The sequence below is a fragment of the Pristiophorus japonicus genome, chromosome 17, assembly GCF_044704955.1.
Source record: "Pristiophorus japonicus isolate sPriJap1 chromosome 17, sPriJap1.hap1, whole genome shotgun sequence".
NCBI lineage: Eukaryota > Metazoa > Chordata > Chondrichthyes > Pristiophoridae > Pristiophorus > Pristiophorus japonicus.
This window is the reverse complement of record NC_091993.1, coordinates 68,946,936-68,968,597: the sequence shown is the minus strand read 5'-3', so window position 1 is coordinate 68,968,597 and position 21,662 is coordinate 68,946,936. Positions and strand designations below refer to the sequence as shown.

Sequence of the window (21,662 nt, the reverse complement as noted above, 5' to 3'; positions counted from 1 at the left end):
TAAACTCTCCACTTAACTATAACAAGGTGTTCCGTCCCAAGTACAATCATCCCAGCTTGGGCGATGACTGGGACCAGGCTCCCTCAGGTCCGTGGTGAGCTACAATTATATTGCAACACTGGCCACCTCGATTTCTGGACGAAAAATGTCCAATCGTTTTTCTAAATTGAACAATGCTTTATCCTTCAGTTTTGGACTCTGTTTCAACAGAGTCTGTTGCATTGACAGGTGCATCCCTTATCGGGAATCTATATGCAGTCTGCACCATGTCTGTCACCTCACCACCTGGACTCTGCTTGCTTTGACTTCCTGCTGTGGATGTAATCTGCCAACACCTCCCAGAGGCAGGGCAACCTGATCAGCATCTTTCTCCTCTACCTTGGCTTTAGGTCCCTCCAAGGAAAATCCGTACGAAGACATAAAGTTCACCCCGTCACTTCTGTCCAGAGGGAAGAGAGTCTGGGGATCACCTTCTACACGGCCCAAGAGACCTCCCAAGGTAAGAATCCCACATTATTATTTGTGTGTCATTCACACTCCCAGAACTGAGTGAACTTCTCAAACAAGCTCATGATTCAGGAGCATTTAGAGCTGTTCCCTTTACACAATTGGAAAGACAAGCATTTAAAAAGTGTCTTTCTTAACCTCAGGACGTCCCAAAGCACTTTACAGCCGATGAAGTACTTTTTGAAGTGTACTCACTGTTATAATGTAGGATCTGTGGTAGCCAATTTGCGCACAGCAATGCCCCACAAACAGCAATGTGATAATGAACAAATAATCTGATTTTGTGTAATGCTGGGTAAGGGATAAATATTGTCGAGGAGAACTCCCCTGCTCTTCAAAATAGCGGCATAAGATTTATTTACATCCAAATTGTCTTCGATCCCCACCACAAACTCCGTTCCTGAGCTACCGACTCCATCCCTCTCCCTAGTAACTGTCTGAGGCTGAACCAGACGGTTCGCAACCTTGGTGTCATATTTGACCGCGAGATGAACTAACCACATTTCTGCGCCATCATTAAGACCACCAATTTCCACCTTCATAATATTGTCTGACTCTATCCCTCCATAAACTTAAGATCATCTAAAACTCTGCTGCCCATGTCCTAACTCCCACCAAGTCCTGCTGATCCATCACCTCTGTGCTCGCTGACCTAAATTGGCTCCCAGTTAAGCAATGCCTCAATTTTAAAATTTTCATCCTTGGTTTCAAATCTCTCCACAGCCTTGCCCCTCCCACTCTTTGCAATCTCCTCCAGCCTTGCAACTTTCCGAGATATCTGCGCTCTTCTAATTCTGACCTGTTGAGTATCCCTGATTTTAATCGCTCCACCATTGGTGGCCATGCCTTTTGTTGCCTAAGCTCTAAGCTCTGGAATTCCCTTCCTAAATCTCTTCACCTCTCTACCTCTCTTTCCTCCTTTAAGATGCTCCTTAAAACCTACCGCTGACCAAGCTGCCATAATATCTCTATGTGGCTTGGGGTCAAATTTTGTTTGATGACGCTTATCTGAAATGCCTTTGGATGCTTTACTACATTAAAGGTGCTATATAAAGGCAAGTTGTTTTTGTTGAATAAAAACACAGGCTGTTCCATGTGCCATTTTGCAAGCCGCAAGTTTATTCCGCCTGTGATTGGGGCCTGGACGTGGTGTGGAAGTCTGTCTGAAGCCGTGTTCAGTTTCAAGCTGAGCTGACTGCACACGAGACTCCACAAATCTGTCAGTGGGACCCTACAGAAATGTTCCACTAGTGACACTGACCCATCCTCCCTCAGATTGATGGTCAGCTCCAGAAACCACGCACACACTTGTGTTTGAGAAATATTTTTAAAAATCAATCTATACTCAGAGCGCCTCACTTGCATTGATTCACAGTGAGGCCCATTGGATTTGGGTAATCGTGGAGCTGTCTATTGCACTGGGCTTGTATTACCTTGAGTATCAAAGATTAAGGGGTGATCTAATTGAGGTGTTTAAAATTATTATAGGAGTTGATAGGATAGATAGAGAGAAACGATTTCATCTGGTGGGCGAGTCCAGAACAAGAGGACATAACCTTAAAATTAGAGCTAGGCCATTCAGGTGATAAGAGGAAGCACTTGGGCAAGGGCATGAAAGGATATGGAGCCAAGGCGGGTAAATAGAGTTAAGATACAGATCAGCCATACTCTAATTGAATGGTGGAACAGGCTTGAGGGGCTGAACGACCTACCCCTGTTGCAATGGACAGACCGTGCAATGTGGGTGGGCCATGTATGCCCCACACTGTCCGGTTCGACACAGCAGCAGTAACTGAATTCAGAGTCAGGGCACCTAGAGTGACAGGTCCAAGCTGCGAAGGGGAGGGGTTTTTTCTGGGTTGGGTTTAGCAGCAACCAACAGACCTCCATAGAGGGAGTATCTTCTACTCAGCTGGGTCATGGGGGAAGGCAAGTGGCATCGATACTAACTCTGGGGATGTCTCTGAGCTGATGTGTGTCTCACCCACCCTGATGGGACCATATCTATTCTGACCTGGGGATATATAGCTGGGGAATATAGAAGTTAGGTGTGTTGGTCACAACGGGGTTGTGGTAAAATGTGTTAGGTGTAATTTGTAGCCTTGTGCCAAACTCTTCCTTCCCCCCCCCTCCCGCACCCATCCTCCCCTGAAGCTGAGGACAGCCTCTTTAAAACAGAAGTCTAGCAGAAACATGACTGGAAATGCTGAGATTCCTCACCAGTGTATGAGTCCGTGTGTCTGTAGCACAAGAATATAAGAAGTAGGAGTAGGCCATTCGGCCCCTCGAGCCTGCTCCGCCATTTAATATCATGGCTGATCTTCTGCCTCAACTCCACTATCCCCATATCCCTCGATTCCCTCTGTGCCCAAAATTCTATCGATCTCAGTCTTGAATATATTCAGCAGCTGAACATCCACAGCCCTCTGGGGTGGAGAATTCCAAAGATTCACAACCCTCAGAGTGAAGAAATTTCTCCTCAACTGAGTCCTAAATGGCTGACCCCTTATCCTGAGACTATGAGCCCTAGATCTAGACTCTCCAGCCAGGGGAAACATCCTCTCAACACTCAGCGGTGAGAGTGAAATCACTGAGCAGGAAGTCCAATGTTCACTCACCCCCTTTATACTATTTTATAAGCATCCAGGGATGTTTGCTATGTTAATGGCATTATATAAATGCAAATTATTGTTGGTTTTTAAGGCATTTTGTGTCTGGTGCTGGGTTAATGGTCACTGTGCACTGAGTGGCACTAGAATGTGCATTTGTGCAATGTCTGGTGAGGTCATGATGGGGGTCTGCTGCGATGTTCCTCTGGTCAAATTGCCAGTGACACTGGCTAGGAATGGGTGAGATACTGGCGATCTGCTAACCCAGCAAGAGTTTTGGCAGAGGAGGAATGAAAATTGGGGGATATTTCAGCATAAAATTGTGGAAAAGGTTAAGTACCGGATATGCAGTGAAATTTCCCATCCTTTTGAGAGGAGGAGGAGGCAACCCCAGCCCTTCCATCTAGTGATGCAGTCTCGTGTGTGTGTGTGTGCTCATTCCACTACTTTCAGCTCCCACCCAAACCCCCCAACCTCCTGGGACAAGCTCAGGAAAGTAAAACTTGGAAAGTTCCGGACCTGAGGAAGATCAGCAAGGATAGTACAGTCCCTCTGCTTCGCACCAACCCTCTGCTACAGCCTGGCAACCCCGAGGACCCTGTCAGCGGAGACGTGTTTGTGAAGAAAAGAAGGAGGATCCCCGTGGTGAGTTGAAGATGCTGAACCGATATTCGGACATGCGGATGCTTAAATTATAACCTGTCATTTTAGGAAGTGTCCAAGTTTAAGCATTTTACACCTGTAATATTAGGGGGGGTGTTAGTTTGGGAGTTTACTCCTATAATATTATACAGTGCATTGCTTCAGAAGTTTATACCTGAGATATTCAGAGATATGCTGCATGTGAAGAGTGTTGATAAGTGCCCGGTCTCACTGGTATTGTGGACAGTGTTTGATAAGTGTTACAGTGCTGTGTCTCACTGATCCCGCAGTAAGCGGTCTCCAGTAGTTGGAGTGTTACAGTGCTGTGTATCACTGATCCCACAGTAAGCAGTATTTGGTAAGTGTTAGTGCTGTGTCTCACTGATTCCGCGGTAAGCAGTGTTTGGTAATTGTTACAGTGCTGTGTCTCATTAATCCCACGATAAACAGTCTCCAGTATTTGCTAAGTATTACAAGTGCCGTGGTGACTGCTGCCATTTTGTTTCAGTTGGTTTTGAAGATACAGGCGGTGTACGATTTAAAACGAGGGAAGAAGAAGGTGAAGGCCCCGACCTTCTTGGGACCAGAGTCCACGCCTCTGAAAGGTACCTAATTATATTCCTCATTATACTGAGTGTTTCCAAGTAAAATGTAAGTAGTGCAAGTCCAAGATACCAGGCTTTGAAATATAAATGTACCACACACTGCAATTTTACAGTCTGGTTTACAAGATTCCTCAAGAACCTTGTTCTGATATGGCTGTTAACATTTAAGATGATTCCAAAACTTTCAAACACCAAAGTTTTATGAAAGATATTTTCAGTTCACTGTTTATTCAGCAGGGTAAGGGTTACTCACTGTGGAGTTACTGTTTATTCAGCAGGCTAAGGGTTAATCACTGTGTAACTGTGCAGAGTTGCTGCTTATTCAGCAGGGTAAATGTTACTCACTGTGGCACTGTGTGCGGTTACTGTTTATTCAGCAGGATATAGTATATTAAGAAGCAGAGACAATGGTAGGAATTATCTGAAGCAATAATCTATTTGACAGTAGTGTCCTGCATTGTGTGTTTGGTCCGTTGTCAGGAAACTGATTGAAGGGATGCTGAGATAATCAGTGTTAGCATTGATTCAAAATAAGAGGACTCTCATCAGTAAACACGCTGCACCTCAGAGTACATGTTAGTTCACATGTTTAGACTATAACTTTAAAACTCAGCGATTAGTCCTAAAACAATGATATATACATTAAAACAGTGGTGAGTGGAGCTCATGCAATGGCCGTGTGTTAGTGCGCTGTCGAAGGTAGAACTGAGCCACACTGGCCCAGAGGATCCCCGGTCCGTGCTCAGTGTATGCTGCGATAGCTGGTCTTTGCCCAGGTGATGTTCGGCGGGAGTGTACATGGGATTTTGGTAAAAGCCCTACAGTCCCGTTCCAACATTAACAATGTGTTTAGATTAATGTCAGAGGATTTCCCCTGGCTTTGCTCAGAGTCGGAAGTTAGGCTGTAGTGGGGGTGAGGGAGGGGGGCGCTCTCCTCGGACAATGAATTACATTTCTTGATTGGTGCCTGGATAATGTGAGTCATTTAGTGTTTTTCGTGTGACTGGCTCTTTGGCCTTGACTTTTACAGAGGTGGAGTGGGGGCGTGTTCTGAGACGAGGTGGTCCGGCCCATCTTAACAGCAGGGCCTCATTTAAATAAAAGTTCCCGGAGTCCTACCCCACACCCAGACAGATTTATTGCCTGGGATGAGTGGGACTTTGGCGGCAGGAGGCCGCAGCCGGGGATGAGTGGTAACGGTCCCAGGCTGTCCGGTTGGGAATTGGAGATGTGGATGCGGGGGTTCCAGCGCGATCACCTGGAGGACGGGCAGGCAGGCACACCTTGCGGGGCCTGAGGGAGCACTTCTTCCATCTAGGTTTGGAAGAATTTGAGGGGAGGTCTTGCAATGGACAGCAGCATGGAGGAAGATACCTTGAGATTTAACATTGTGAAATAGCTAGAACAGTTTGATAATTTAAATCTTTACATAACAACTGTTCACAATTTCTCAATATAACCAAAAAAACACGAGAGCCTGAAGTGAAGAAATAAGTTGACAATATATTTTATGCAAAACTTTTGCTCAAATGGTTCTTAAATTCAAATTCCATCTTGTTTGGAAAAACATTTAAATACTGTTAAAGCCTAAACGAAAACACAATTTGATAATTATATTGAAAAACATTTTCTGTAAACAATATTTAATTCTCAGTCAAGCAAAAGAACGTACAGATAGTGACCACGGTCTGTTACATGCTCACATTTTTGTTCCTCTTTCCTTTTTCTTTCCCTTTTCTTATCCTTTCTTTCTCTCTTACTTTCCTACCCCCTTTCTTCCTGATGAGCAGTCTGGGCTGATGAAGCTGAACCGGGTGTCCTAGCTGTGGGAGAGGAGTGTTCTGTGTCCCTGAGATGGACCCCCACTCCTCAAGCTCTTTACAGCTCGGAGCTGGGAAGGAAAACCGAATTTCTGGATTTGTTTGGTGACTAAAACTGACCTGATGGAAAATGTAGCCAAGATCAAGTGGCTGATCTGATTGATGATTTCAAGGCCCATTCCCAATAAGGAGCAGCCTCGATTCGTCCTTTTGGTTCTTGGTTATTGCACCTTCTGCATCCTGCTGGTCTCCTTTTTGGAGTGCGACTTCCCTTAATCTTTCCCATTTCTCTGATTTCCCACCTTTGTGCTACATCCCGCAGGCGGATGGCTGATAAAGCCTGGGGCACAGAATTTGTGTTGCTGTTCATTCCACTCCCTATCAGCCAAAAGACACATTCGACAGACAGTCACTCTCTAACCCTAAAATGAACGTGCCGTCTCTTTCAAGCACTCCGTTTAAAAGCTGAGTCAAGAATTTCTGAAGCTGTCTCCAAGGGTCATTGAGTTGGAATTACTATCACTGCTACATGCAGAATCCTGGCCCCCTCAATATAAGTATAATATATAATGAGCAGTTTACAACTAAAAAGATGCTGGACTTTCTGAACAGTCCATCTTGAGGGATAGCAGACCCTCTGAATGGGAGGAAGGCCGATTGAAAGTATCACAAGTATAGGGGCTCAATTTTCCCCAAGTCCGTTTTCTGCCGTTTTTCTAGGCCAGAAATGCGCCAGAAATAGTTTGCCAAAGTTTCCCCGATGTATAATCTGAATTTGGCGGCACGCAGCGTGTTCAGTCACCTCGGGGGGGGGGGGGGGGCGGGTGGAGCCCGCTATCTGCGCCGAAAAATGATGCCGCACCTTCTGCGCATGCGCGGGGGGAAAAAGTTACGTTTCTGCCGTCTTTGCAGTGGACGCGTATGCACAGTATAGCTCCAATTTGGCAATCGGCCATTTTTAAAGAGCCAGCTGTCTGTATAAGAATGTTGAGTGCTGTGTGAGAGCATTGGAAAAATCGCAGCTGCAGCAATACAAGATGCAACATGGTACAAGGACTAAGAATTTCTTACAGGAAGAAGTGGAGGCACTAGTTACTGTGATTGATTGAGAACAGATGGCAGGAGCTGGACACCAGCAGAGGTCACACAAAAGTTCCACCCAAAGAAGTGAAGAAACACTGGAACCAAGTTGCAGAAGATTACTGTGTAATGGTGACCACCATGAAATCTGGAGGCCAGTGTAAAAAAAAGTGGCTGGACTTTGGTCAAGTAGTTAGTGAAAGTAGTAATTTCATTTATTCAATGCAATTGCAATTATAAATATGACCATTTGTATATGTCCCACCCAGCAGAAAGACACTCTCTTTAAAAAGTTAGGTTTTCATCTTTGCTGAGGAAGGTGGCACATAATAAAAGGGAAAGAACTTGAACAGGAGGAGGCCTGGCAAATCTGCACCCACTGACACCCTTCGAAGAGAGGGTCGCTGCCTTGATGGGTCCTCCCTGGAAAAAAGCAATCAGTACTGCACAAGCTGGGCCCACACTCGAGGTAGAGGGCAAGTCCTGCAAATTCATCATGGTCCTTCAAATCAACCTGCTGCCTGGTCTGCGATGTGTGAGCCTACTCATGCCACCCACCCTGCCCCCTCCTTTACTGCTAACCATTTGACTGTTATATTTTGCAGAAGTTGAGGACCCTGACAATACAGAAGATTTAAACGTGGACAAGCCTGAAGAGGAGAACATCTTCCAATCCAACGCTCCAGACCAAGAACATGGGGCCGGGGGGTGGTGCAAGGGGATGAAGCTCCCACTGTTGTACTGACTTTGGAGGAGGTGCCGCTCATGGAGATGACAGCCCTTTCTGATTGAGTGTTGGTGGGACATTCCACCGTTTCACACCTTCCGAGGTTGCGGGTCCCAGTGGTGTGGTGCAGTGAGGCACACCCGTGGGGAGGAGGGGAAGGAGAGCTCAACCGCGCTCTCCTGAGGTGCAGGATCTAACAGATGTGGTTCAGATGATGTCATTGAGTGCAGAGAGCATTGACCTTACCCAATCACACCTGGACGGCATCAGTGGGGTGAGTGATGAGGTAGCGAAACTGACGGGAGAAGTAACAGCAATGGCACGAGAAATGGGAACGATATCCGGGACCATCAGTGAGAGAATAGTGGCCACGAGGGAGGGAATGTCAGAGTAGTACAAACCATGTCACTGACCATGAGGGAGGGAATGTTGCAGGTAATTCAGACAGTTTTGATTAACATGAGGGAGAGAATGTTGCAGGCCATTGAGACACTGTCAGGGCACATGAGGGATGGCATGTTGGAGTTAGCTGCGGCAATAAGGGAACACGCCTTGACCCCCCGCGCCATTGATAGAATCAACTCACTCCCACTCCAATTTCCACACCAGCCTCTGAAGAGCCCAAAGCTGGGCCCCTCCAACTTGCCGCTTCCCCCCCCCCCCCCCACCAAGAGGTGTGCAGTTGTTAGAAAGTTTGGTATCAAGCCCAGAAACACTGTGGCACCACCTGTGGGCAGGGGTGGTAGGGTGTCCAAGACCAAGTGCAGCGGTGGTCTTTGAATAAGGGGGAGGAGAGATGGGTGGGTGCAGCCTTTCTTTGCTGTTGTTGTTGTTATTGTTACTGTTGTAACTGTTCTCAAATTAAAAGTTTATAGTAAGTTATGTAAATTTACATGTTTATAAAAGTTTGTGAGTGATAAAGTAAAGTTTGATACAAGAATAATTTTATGAAAGTTAACTTAAGTACATTGTTAAACTTTTGAATAAAATATATTTTACATTAAAACTGAATCATGTTCCATTAACATAATACAACATTACAGAACAGCTCCAAACAGTAAACATGGTCCATGTGAAATAGTTGTCACTGAGCCCTCAGGCATCAGTAAAGCGTTCACGGATGAGCTGCTGGCGCAAGGCTCGAGCAATCGTTAAAGGGGCTTGATGGCCCACCCTCCTCCGCCGTCATGCTCCGGCCTTAGGCACTTGCATAGCTTCCTCATCCTCATCATCCTCCTCTTCCTGCTCGTCATCTGCATCTTCCACATCATTATCATCAGCCACTCCCACCGCAGGTGGGTCTTCAACTACCAGGTGCTGCTACCTATGATGGCTAAGTTATACAACATCTAGCACACAACCGATAATCTCAGGGGAGTACAGCAAGTAGCCTCCAGAATGGTCCAGGCATCGGAAACGCTGTTTCAATATGCCAATGGTCGACATATATAACATGTTATATTGATGGGCAGCTTCCATCCGGGTTATGTGTAGGGGCGTCATGAGCAAGGTGGCGAGGCCGTACCCTTTGTCTCCGAGTAGCCAGCTCTGCCCTTCTGGCTGCTGCTGCTGAAACATCGCAGATATAACGCTGTCATGTAGGATGAACGCATCATGGATGCTCCCAGGGTATCTTGCATCGACTGACATGATATGATACATGTCATCACACACGAGCTGCACATTAATGGAGTGGAAGCCTTTTCTGTTCCTGTACATCTCGGAATCCTCAAGGTGCTCGTAAGGCAATCTGCAACAATCAATGCAGCCCTGTACCTTTGGGAAGCCAGCAATCCTGGAGAAGCCCACAGCCCTGTCATGGATTGCTTGGGCGGTCATGGGGAACTTTATGAAGTTATTCCTCCGCGCATACAATGCAACCGTCACCTGGCGAATGCAGATATGTGTTGCATGCTGAGAGATGGTGCACACATCCCCAGTTGTAGCTTGAAACGATCCCGAGGCATAGAATGAAAGTGCAGCTGTAACCTTCACTTCAACTGACAAAGCAGTGCTCCTGATGCTTCTAGGTTGCAGGTCTGCTTTGACCAACTCACAGATCTCACTTACAACTTCTTTGCGGAAACGCAGCCTTCTGACATAGTCTGCCTCACTCAGGTGAGGTGCCTGTCTCGATATACCCGACGCGGGTAAGGCCTCCTGCCCAGCACCATACGGGCTCTGAGGTTCCTGATGCGATGAAGTCAAATCAATTGTCTATTACGTAGCACCGTGATGCAGAAGTCTTGCACAAAGTATGGCATTGTCATTATTGTCCCCATACAAATGTAACCTTTTGAAAGAAGCTCAAAACGGCAGGAAAGCAGGCAGGCAGGACAGGTTTGTAGTTCTCTCTCTCCCCAAGGTCTGTATGGATGGACCACACCCAAAGGTCTTGTGACTTCTCTTCTCTTTCCCCCCCCCCCCTTAACTAATTGCAATCTTGTGACTTCTCCCCTCTTTCCTCTCTTTCCCCGCCCCCCCCCCCCCCCCCCATTGCAGTCTTCAGTGCAGAAGGCTTCTGATTGGCATCTCGTTCCCAGCTCGAAGCCTTCCGATCGCACCTCACTCTCTCCTCTTTCACCTTCCTCCCCCCCACGGCTTGTTTGGTAGCCGAGTCCCGAGTCGCTGTGTCCAGGCGCGGGCTGATTCTGCCGGTCAAAGTTACGACTCTCCAGCCCTACTTCAAGAAGATGAACTCCAACAAATTTACACTTCTACATTGACACATTTTTTTTTAAGTTGAACTTTATTGTTGATTTTGACACTGTTCTTGACTCCTTCCAAAATCTTCAATTTAAAAACAATGGCGTCTTTCAGCGCTGATTTGTGAATGTGCGCTGGTTTTCTTAAGTGCCCAGAAGGTTTTTTGGGAGTGGCCAGATACGCCGACCTAGGAAGAAAAATTGTTGGCCAAACTGTGAAAAATTGAAAAATCTGGTGCAGACATGGCGTTTTTAAAAAAAAAAAAACCCTGGCCTAGAAAAATCGTAACTAAGTCAGTTACGCCGGCGCAGATCGCAGGTGGAAACTTAGAAAAAAATAAACCCTCCAGAAAAAAACGGCGCAAATGACCGGGGAAAATTGAGTCCATAATGTCACTGGGCAGCCTGCAGGAGTGTCAGCTTCCTGTCGGCCACAGATCTTACCGAAGAGCTTGTGCCTTGGATCCCAGTGCTTTGACTAATAGGTACCCGAAGCAGCACTTCATCCAATGTATGTCCAGTGCCTCATCTCAGGCTCTGTGGTAGCTCTCTTGCCTCAGAGTCAGAAGGTTGTGGGTTCAACTCCCCCTCCAGAAACTGGAGTGCAAAATCTAGGCTGACACTGGTGCAGTACTGAGCGAGTGCTGCACTGTAGGAGATGCCATCTTTCAGATGAGGTGTTCAACAGAGGTGCTGTCTGCACTCTCAAGTAGACATAAAAGTTCCCATGGCACTATATCGAAGAGGGGCAGAAGAGTTCTCCTCAGTATCCAGGCCAATATCACTTAAACAGATTATCTGCTTATTATCACATTGCTGTTTGTGAGATCCTGCTGTGTGCAAATTGGCTGCTGTTTCCTCAACTACAGCAGTAACAACACTTCAAAAAGTACTTTGGAACGTCCTGAGGTCGTGAAAGGTGCTATAAAATGCACCTTTCATGACCTTTTCTTTTACCCGATGGGTGCCCAGCACATTTTGTCTCTTTATTTGAGTTTCCACCATTCACGGGCTTTCTCTTTAACCTCTAGCCCAGGCTTCATTCTTCTGACATGTATTAAACCTTTTCCTATTAATAATGGAAGAGCTAAGAAAAACACCAGTACCTGTACTCCATTTATCTGATGATGCGATTGATGTGTAGGGGTCAGGGGTCAGTTTGTGACTTTGTCTGTTCCTGTGTCGGACTGGATGGATTCTTGCTGGTCTGGGGGGAAATTGAGAAGTGTGATTCAGTCCTTTTAAGACGAATGCATTTCATGCCTTTCAAATCCATCTGTATTCTTACTTTCAGATGAGAACAGTGAGACAGAGAGTGATACAGAAGAACAACAGAAAGGTAAGGGATTGTCCAAATGACAGCAAGTGTGCATTTTGATAGCATGTTGCCAGCGGTAATTTGTATCCTAGGTGACGGTGGACTGGCAGGGTTGATTGAGCGAGGCACAGAGGGCAGATATTTACAATAAACCTATAAACTTACTTTACAAAAAGCCATGGTGAATTGGCAGTGCAGATCTGAGTTAATATCTGCTGTAAGCTGCTCCTAATTTATAAAATCTCTGCAATCTCCAATAATGCAGATTGAATAAAGATGCTGAACTTTTAATTCCATGCCATTCACTTGGGTTTCCTCCATGCTTCTCGTGCCTGGGGATTTCCTTATTGTTGCCCTTGTTGACTTTATAATGTACGGAGAACATGGGGTCAAGTTAGCTCGGATGTGACCCACCTGTGATGAAAAATTGTAACTAACTATCGCAGAGCCTCTAATCTGATACCTGGTCCAGGCAGGTCCATACTATTTCAGGGCATTGTTGTGATTGCTCAACCAGCTTAGAAACAGTGAAAATAGGAGCAGTAGTAGGCCATTCGGCCCTTCAAGCTTGCACCGCCATTCAATATGATCATGGCTGATCCTCTATCTCAACACCATATTCCTGCTTTCTCCCCACGCTCCTCGATGCCTTTTGTGTACAAGGACACCCAGGTCCCTTTGTACATCGACATTACCCAAGCTATCACCATTTAAATAATACTTTGTCTTTATGTTTTTCCTACCAAAGTGGATAACTTCACATTTATCCACATTATACTGCATCTGCCATGTGTTTGCCTACTCACTCAACCTATCTAAATCGCCTTGCAACGTCTTTGCATCCTCCTCACAATCCCACCTAGTTTTGTGTCGTCAGCAAACTTGTAAATTTGGTTCCCTCATCCAAATCATTTAAATACCTGTGTATATCTGGGGCCCAAGCACTGATCCCTGTGGTACCCCACTTGTCATCGCCTGCCACCCTGAAAAAGACCCGTTTATTCCTGCTCTCTGTTTCCTGTCAGTTAACCAATTTTCAATCTATGCCAATACATTACCCCCAATCCTATGTGCTTTAATTTTGCACACTAACCTCTTTTGTGGGACTTTATCAAAGGCCTTCTGAAAATCTAAATACACTACATCCACTGGTTCTCCCTTATCTATTATATCAGTTACATCCTCAAAAAAAAACTCCAGTAGGTTTGTCAAATGCAATTTTCCTTTCATAAATCCATGTTAACTTTATCTAATCCCGTTGATATTATCTAAGTGTGCTGCTCTCATATCCTTTATAATAGACTCCAGCATTTTCCCTACTACTGATGGGGAACTACAGACCTGTTCGCCTGTTTTCTCTCTCCCTCCTTTTTTTAAATAGTGGGGTTACATTTACCACCCTCCAAAGTGCAAGAATTGTTCCATAATCTATAGAATTTTGGAAGATGACAATCAATGCATCCACTATTTCCATGGCTACCTCCTTTAATACCCTGGGATGCAGATTATCAGGTCCTGGGGCTTTATCAGCTTTCAGTCCCATCAGTTTCTCCAGCACTATTTTCTTACTAATAATTATTTCCTTTAATTCCTCTTGCTCACTAGACCCTTGTTTCCCTAGCATTTCTGGGACTTTATTTGTGTCCTCTTCCGTGAAGACAGAACTGAAGTATTTATTTAATCCAAATAGACTGGCCAAACCAAATTAGTAATAATACTGTAGAAGGTGAATTCCTGGAGTGTGTACAAGATGTTTTTTTTCGACCAGTACGTTGAGGAGCCTATTAGGGAACAGGCTATCCTAGATTGGGTATTGTGAAAGTTGAAAGGGTTAATTAACAGTCTTGTTGAGTGGGGTCCTTTAGGGAAGAGTGACCATAACATGATTGAATTCTTTATTAAGATGGAAAATGAAGTAGTCCAATCCGAAACTAGGGTCCTAAATCTAAATAAAGGGAACTACGAAGGTATGAGGAATGAATTGGCTATGATAGATTAGGAAGATTCATTAAAAGGCATTATGATGGATATGACAACTAGATCCTCCCCCTCCAAGTTCTTCTCCAGCCCGGAGGAGCTGTCCTTTATCCTGGCACTGGATAGGCAACACAGCCTTCGGGACCCACATCTCGGCTGCAGAGAACCCTATCTATCCCCCTAACTATACTGTCCCCTACTACAACCACCTTCCTCTTTATTCCCCCCATTTGAATGGCTTTCTGCACCACAGTGCCTTGGTCAGTCTGCTCGTCCACCCCACAGTTTGCACACTTGTCCACAAGTGTTGCAAGAACCTCAAATCTATTGGACAAGTGCCGGGACTGAAGCTACTGCAATACTAACTGAATCCCCGTACCTGCCTCACTCGCAGTCACACCCTCCTGTCCCTGACCACGTTTCAATTCTAAAGTATTTAATCTAGAGGGTGTGGCTGCCTTCTGGAGAAAAAGGTCCAGGTAACTTTCTCCCTCCCTGATGTCTCGCAATGTCTGCAGCTCGGACTCCAGCTCCTCAACTCGGAGCTGAAATTTGTCTAGCCGCAGACACTTACCGCAGATGTAGTCGCCCTGGACCAAAACGTCCAGAAGCTCCCACATATTGCAGCAGCAACACTTCCTGTTTTCCCATTATTTAATTTAATTAAGTAGTTTAGTGTTAATCAAAGCACTTACCCTATCTAGTTTATTAAATTAGTTAAATAAATAAAGGTTGGTTTTTAGAATTTAGTTATGTGCTATATGTTAATTTAAAAGAAAAACTTAGCCCACAATCACTACCAATCACTTACCTGCCTTATCTGTGATGTCACACTGCCGAGTTCTCCCCACCCGGAGCCGTGCGATCTCCTGGTAGAAGCTTAGCTTATTGATGGGACCTGGAGGAATCGATCTGACACTCGGGGTTGGGATATTCCCACTTGGCCTCAGATAATCTTGCTTACCAAAGACCCTAATGGATAGGGTGGTCTGAGATGGATTGCTGAGTTTTTGAAACTTGTGTACTTAAAATTATTTTTATGGATATAGTAAGAGATATTGCTCTTTATAGTGATACTGACCCCCATATTTAGTGTGGGGACACTACACGTATGTTTGAGATGATGATATGCGTAACTGTGAAATTTCTACAGTTGATTTCACTGAAACCCAATTATCAGTGAGAATACTGCAACATGTGGCCCAGTGAAATTGCAGTTTAGGGCCCTGCCATAGATATTCACAGCAATGCTCAACTTTAAAAAAAAAAAAAAAAAATTAATTCTCAGGATGTGAGCGCCATTGGCAAGCCCAGCATTTATTGCTAGTTGCCCTTGAGAAAGTGGTGGCGAGCTGCCTTCTTGAACCGCTGCAGTTTGTGTGGTGAAGGTACAATCTCAATGCTGTTAGGGAGGGAGTTGCAGGATTTTGACCCAGCGACGATGAAGGAACGTCGATATATTTCCAAGTCTGGATGGTGTGTGACTTGGAGGGGAACTTGGAGGTGGTGAAGTTCCCATCCACCTGTTGCCCCTGTCCTTCTAGGTAATGAAGGTTGTGGGTTTGGGAAGTGCTGCTGAAGAAATCTTAGCAAGTTGCTGTACTGCACCCTGTCGATAGCACACACTGCAGCCATGGTGCACTGGTGGAGGGAGTGGAGTTTTAAGCTAGTGAAAGGGGTACCAATCAAGCTTTATCCTGGATGGTGCAGAGCTTCTTGAGTGCTTAAGCAGTCTGAGCGTCGTGCATTTAAAGGTGTGCCTGGAGTGCCAATATCTAACTGTAACAAGAGTGTAACCTTGGGGTGTAATAATAGTACCTGTTGTGATCTGAAGCAGATGTTCATTCCTTTTACATATGCACCTCTCTAATCTATTTGAAGGTGGACCTAGAAAACACTTGGTAAGATGAGGCTATATACGAATCATTAAGCTGCTTTATTTCACAGCATGTGAACATACAGGCAACAGTTGTGACTGGGCTTTCTGTATAAAATCAGTACAACTTACCTTCTTCATGTAATTCTACAAAATAATAAACACTCTGCTTCCCCATGTTAGTGGGTCATCGTGCTTGATTTGCACAATGTAACTTCTAACAACCCGTTGGCATTCTAACCTTCTAAGCCTGGCTCAAGCTTTCCATCACCACTTTATTTTTTTTTAAAGCCCGACTCTCGGTCATTGCTTCTGTCTCTGCTTTTATCTCCCTGTGTTATTAATTGTTCGGGAGGGTCTCTGCCTGGCAATCGCAGCTAAATGCCAAGGACCCCAGGGATCTCCCAATACAATGGGTGTAAGGTTAACGAATTGCAGCTTTTTTACAGTTTTTTTTGGATGGAACATGTTAACCACCTTTCATCTCTGTGCTTTTTTTTTAAAGCCTGAGGTCTGCTGGTAGCACACTGCGAGAGAGGCTCCTAAAGGAAAAGCCACACAAAATTTATTACTGAGGTCAAGGCCCCATAACATTGTCTCATTGCCTGAATAATGTTGCTGGAGTTCAGTGCACATGTAACATGGGCCATGGTTGGGCTACACTCGTTTCTATTTCTTTTAAAGGGCATTTGCTTCATCGAGTAGGGACTTGATTTAGATTCTTTCGTTGTGTACTTGGGCTGCGATACTAGTCACACCTTCTTAAAGCCATCTTAGCGGAGGGAATTGGAACTGAGCCTCTGCCCCAGTAGGACATATGGATAACCCGCTGGCTGTCCCTCTCTGCTGGTCCGGGGGGGGGGCAGGGGAGGGTAGAATCGGAGGAGGCTTGTAGTAAGGGCTGACTTGGGCATCCAAGGTAATTAGAATCATATCATCGTGCAGCACAGGAGGCCATTCAGCCCATTGTGCCTGTGCTAGTACTTGGAACGAGTTATCCAATTAGTCCCACTCCCCCTGCTCTTGCCCCTTAGTCCTGCAATTGTTTTTCTATTTCAAGTATTTATTAAATCCCCTTTTGAAAGTTATTATTGTATCTGCTTCCACCACCTTTTCATGCAGTGCATTCCAGATCATGACAACTCGTGGATTGTAAAAATTCTCTTCATTCCCCCCGATTCTTTTGCCACTTATACAATCTCGCCCTGGACCGTTGAGATGCAGAGATTTGCCTCAGCCAGTGGAAGAAGAGGATCCCACTCACCTTGGGGATGATTTTAAACCTACTCAGCAGAAACCTGGCGGGTGGGCGGGCAGTTAAAATCACCCTGGCTCCTACCTTTCCGAAAGCCACAATATCTGCAATCTTAACTGGCTCTCCAAAGCAGGCAGCAAGGACATACGCCCGGATCCAACAGGCTCTTTCTTTACATATGTCCAAGGCCCGATGAGATCATTAAGACCCGAGTGTAATTTTAACTCTGACCTGACCAGGGAATCCACTTGGAGTTAAAATCGGGGCCCTTCTGTGAGTCAGCAGATATTCAGTTTTGTGCTTCCGGTGTGCTTGATGTTTGTTCCCTGCCGCAATGAATGGCTCACAGGACAAATGCACTGATGCGATAGCAATTCAGAGAGCCCCTGTAAAACATGGGGATGCCTGTGCAGTTGTGAAGTAGATGAACAGTTGCCAGAGTACTGGCTAATGGTCCCTCTGATACTTGTTAGGAACCGTTGTAAAATTAAACAAATTGTGAGCACACTCACTATGGCAACTTTTGGAGACTAGCAATTCCTCACCTACTCCCCAGTTCTGGTCACAGGTGGGACATTCTATGACTGTTCAGGGGATTGGCTGCTGTGACAAGTTGGTACTGAAGTACAGTATGAGCCGTGCATTTAGAGGATGCCATATTAACCTGGTTTGTTCATTATGTAGCTATTCTAACCAGAATGCAGACCAGATATTCAAATATATTGTGTGTGGTGTTTCCCTGCAACATACTGTGCGGTACAGCAACTTTCACTCAGTCTCACTAGCACAGTAAAGTCAGGTGATACAGCAACACTGGCTGGTGTGTGTACAGTTCGCGGTTAATGCCATTCTGTTCATCTGCTGATATTACGCTGCATGTGACTCCCTCCAACGGACATGCTACCCTGTACCAGCCAGCCTGCACATTTCCCGAGTCTTCACCAATCCAGCTGCATGTTAAGCCAGTATCTGAAACTCACCACCACTGCCTGTCATCCCGTAGTAGACCTGTTCCAGCCTGCCCATTATCTGGTACCCGACTGTCCCCCTTCCCGTTATCCGGTACCGGAATCGCTCTGCCTGTTAAAAGTTCACGGGGTTGGGGGTAATATATTAGCATGGATAGAGGATTGGCTAACGAACTGAAAACAGAGTGTCAGGATAAATGGTTCATTTTCTGGTTGGCAACCAGTAACTAGTGGGGTGCCGCAGAGATCAGTGCTGGGACCCCAACTATTTACAATCTATATTAACGACTTGGAAGAAGGGACTGAGTGTAACGTAGCCAAGTTTGCTGACGATACAAAGATGGGAGGAAAAACAATGTGTGAGGAGGACACACAAAATCTGCAAAAGGACATAGACAGGCTAAGTGAGTGGGCAAAAATTTGGCAGATGGAGTATAATGTTGGAAAGTGTAAGGTCATGCACTTTGGCAGAAAAAAATCAAAGAGCAAGTTATTATTTAAATGGAGAAAGATTGCAAAGTGCCGCAGTTCAGCGGGACCTGGGGGTACTTGTGCATGAAACGCAAAAGAATAGTATGCAGGTACAGCAAGTGATCAGGAAGGCCAATGGTATCTTTGCCTTTATTGCAAAGGGGATGGAGTATAAAAGCAGGGAAGTCTTGCTACAGCTAAACAAGGTATTGGTGAGGCCACACTTGGAATACCGCGTGCAGTTTTGGTTTCTATATTTACGAAAGGATATACTTGCTTTGGAGGCAGTTCAGAGAAGGTTCACTGGGTTGATTCCGGGGATGAGGGGGTTGACTTATGAGGAAAAGTTGAATAGGTTGGGCCTCTACTCACTGAAATTCAGAAGAATGAGAGGTGTTCTTATCGAAACGTATAAGATTATGAGGGGGCTTGACAAGGTGGAGGCAGAGAGGATGTTTCCACTGATGGGGGAGACTCGAACTAGAGGGCATGATCTTAGCATAAGGGGCTGTCCATTTAAAACAGAGATGAGGAGGAATTTCTTCTGAGGAAATCTGTGGAATTTGCTGCCTCGGAGAGCTGTGGAAGCTGGGACATTGAATAAATTTAAGACAGAAATAGACAGTTTCTTAAACGATAAGGGGATAAGGGGTTATGGAGAGCAGGCGGGGATGTAGAACTGAGTCCATGATCAGATCAGCCGTGATCTTATTGAATGGCGGAGCAAGCTCGAGGGGCCATATAGCCTACTGCTGTTCCTATTTCTTATGTTCTTATGTTATCCGATACCGGACTCTCTCCCTGCCCGCTATCCTGTACCGGACTCTCTGCCTGCCTGCTATCCTGTACCGGACTCTCTCCCTGCCCGGTATCCTGTACCGGACACTCTCCCTGCCCGTTATCCGATACCAGACTCTCTGCCCATTATCCGATACTGGACTCTCTCTGCCCGTTATCCTGTTTTATATCTGTACTGTCGTTCTCCTGATTAAACTAATCTTTCTGTCCTTGCTGTTACAGCTCACAGTCAGCGCTTGGTATACGTGCACTCCACATTGAAAAGGAACACCCGCTATCAAACCCTTGAGCGAGATTTAATCGAGTTACAGGAACAGAAGCTTTTTGAGTACTTTGTGGTGGTATCACTTCGGATCAAAGCTCCTGTGAACACTTATGAACCTCAGGTCACACAGCAGTTTCCTTGTAAGGTGTGTGTGTGTGTGTGTGTGAAAGTATGTGCAAACCCGATACCGATCGTACATGTCTTTCTGCCATGAACACTGAGGAGTGACAATTCCTGTGGTCTCAACATGTAACAACATCAGAAAGATTTGTTAACATTTCCTCTGTTCCCGATCACTGAGCTCAGTGCCTCGCTTGACTGGGACAGTGTTCCCTATCAGTGAGTTTAGTGCCTCACTGGACTGGGACTGTTCCCCATCACTGAGCTCAGTGCCTCACTGGACTGGGACTGTTCCCCATCACTGAGCTCAGTGCCACACTGGACTGGGACAGTGTTCCCTATCACTGAGCTCATTGGACTGGGACTGTTCCCTATTACTGAGCTCAGTGCCTAATGGACTGGGACTGTTCCCCATCACTGAGCTCAGTGCCACACTGGACTGGGACTGTTCCCTATTACTGAGCTCAGTGCCTCACTGGACTGGGACTGTTCTCGATCACTGAGCTCAGTTCCACACTGGACTGGGACAGTGTTTCCTGTCACTAAGCTCATTGGACTGGGACTGTTCCCTATTACTGAGCTCAGTGCCTCACTGGACTGGGACTGTTCTCGATCACTGAGCTCAGTGCCTCACTGGACTGGGACAGTGTTCCCTATCACTAAGCTCATTAGACTGGGACTGTTCCCCATCACTGAGCTCAGTGCCACACTGGACTGGGACAGTGTTCCCTATCACTGAGCTCATTGGACTGGGACTGTTCCCTATTACTGAGCTCAGTGCCACACTGGACTGGGACTGTTCCCGATCACTGAGCTCATTGGACTGGGCGTGTTCCCTATCACTGAGCTCAGTGCCACACTGGACTGGGACTGTTCCCTATTACTGAGCTCAGTGCCTCACTGGACTGGGACAGTGTTCCCTGTCACTGAGCTCAGTGCCATACTCGACTGGGACTGTTCCCGATCACTGAGCTCATTGGACTGGGTCTGTTCCCTATCACTGAGCTCAGTGCCTACTGGACTGGGACTGTTCCCCATCACCGAGCTCAGTGCCACACTGGACTGGGACTGTTCCCTATTACTGAGCTCAGTGCCACACTGGACTGGGTCTGTTCCCTATCACTGAGCTCAGTGCCACACTCGATTGGGACTGTTCCCGATCACTGAGCTCATTGGACTGGGTCTGTTCCCTATCACTGAGCTCAGTGCCTACTGGACTGGGACTGTTCCCCATCACCGAGCTCAGTGCCACACTGGACTGGGACTGTTCCCTATTACTGAGCTCAGTGCCACACTGGACTGGGTCTGTTCCCCATCACTGAGCTCAGTGCCACACTGGACTGGGACTGTTCCCTATTACTGAGCTCAGTGCCTACTGGATTGGGACTGTGTTCCCGATCACTGAGCTCATTGCACTGGGACTGTTCCCGATCACTAAGCTCAGTGCCTCACTGGACTGGGACTGTTCCCGATCACTGAGCTCAGTGCCACACTGGACTGGGACAGTGTTCCCTGTCACTGAGCTCAGTGCCTCATTGGACTGGGACTGTTCCCTATTACTGAGCTCAGTGCCTACTGGACTGGGACAGTGTTCCCTGTCACTGAGCTCAGTGCCTCACTGGATTGAGACTGTTCCCGATCACTGAGCTCATTGGACTGGGACTGTTCCCGATCACTAAGCTCAGTGCCTCACTGGACTGGGACTGTTCCCGATCACTGAGCTCAGTGCCACACTGGACTGGGACAGTGTTCCCTGTCACTGAGCTCAGTGCCTCATTGGACTGGGACTGTTCCCTATTACTGAGCTCAGTGCCGACTGGACTGGGACAGTGTTCCCTGTCACTGAGCTCAGTGCCTCACTGGATTGAGACTGTTCCCGATCACTGAGCTCATTGGACTGGGACTGTTCCCTATCACTG

The 21,662-nt window shown here is 46.3% G+C and overlaps 1 protein-coding gene across 11 annotated transcripts in view; it reads left to right on the top strand.

Moving 5' to 3' along the window:
• The window catches only part of LOC139227778 (DENN domain-containing protein 2C-like), a 216,265-nt gene that overhangs the window by 118,604 nt on the left and 75,999 nt on the right, over positions 1-21,662 (top strand). For 9 of the 11 annotated variants that reach the window (XM_070858815.1, XM_070858811.1, XM_070858814.1 and 6 more), the window contains 5 exons: positions 390-499; positions 3,570-3,761; positions 4,267-4,363; positions 11,990-12,034; positions 19,581-19,768. In XM_070858815.1, coding sequence (XP_070714916.1) covers positions 390-499; positions 3,570-3,761; positions 4,267-4,363; positions 11,990-12,034; positions 19,581-19,768 — 632 coding nt within the window. The remainder of the gene's footprint in view (positions 1-389; positions 500-3,569; positions 3,762-4,266; positions 4,364-11,989; positions 12,035-19,580; positions 19,769-21,662) is intronic. The other 2 variants (XM_070858816.1, XM_070858819.1) reach the window with 2 other exon arrangements.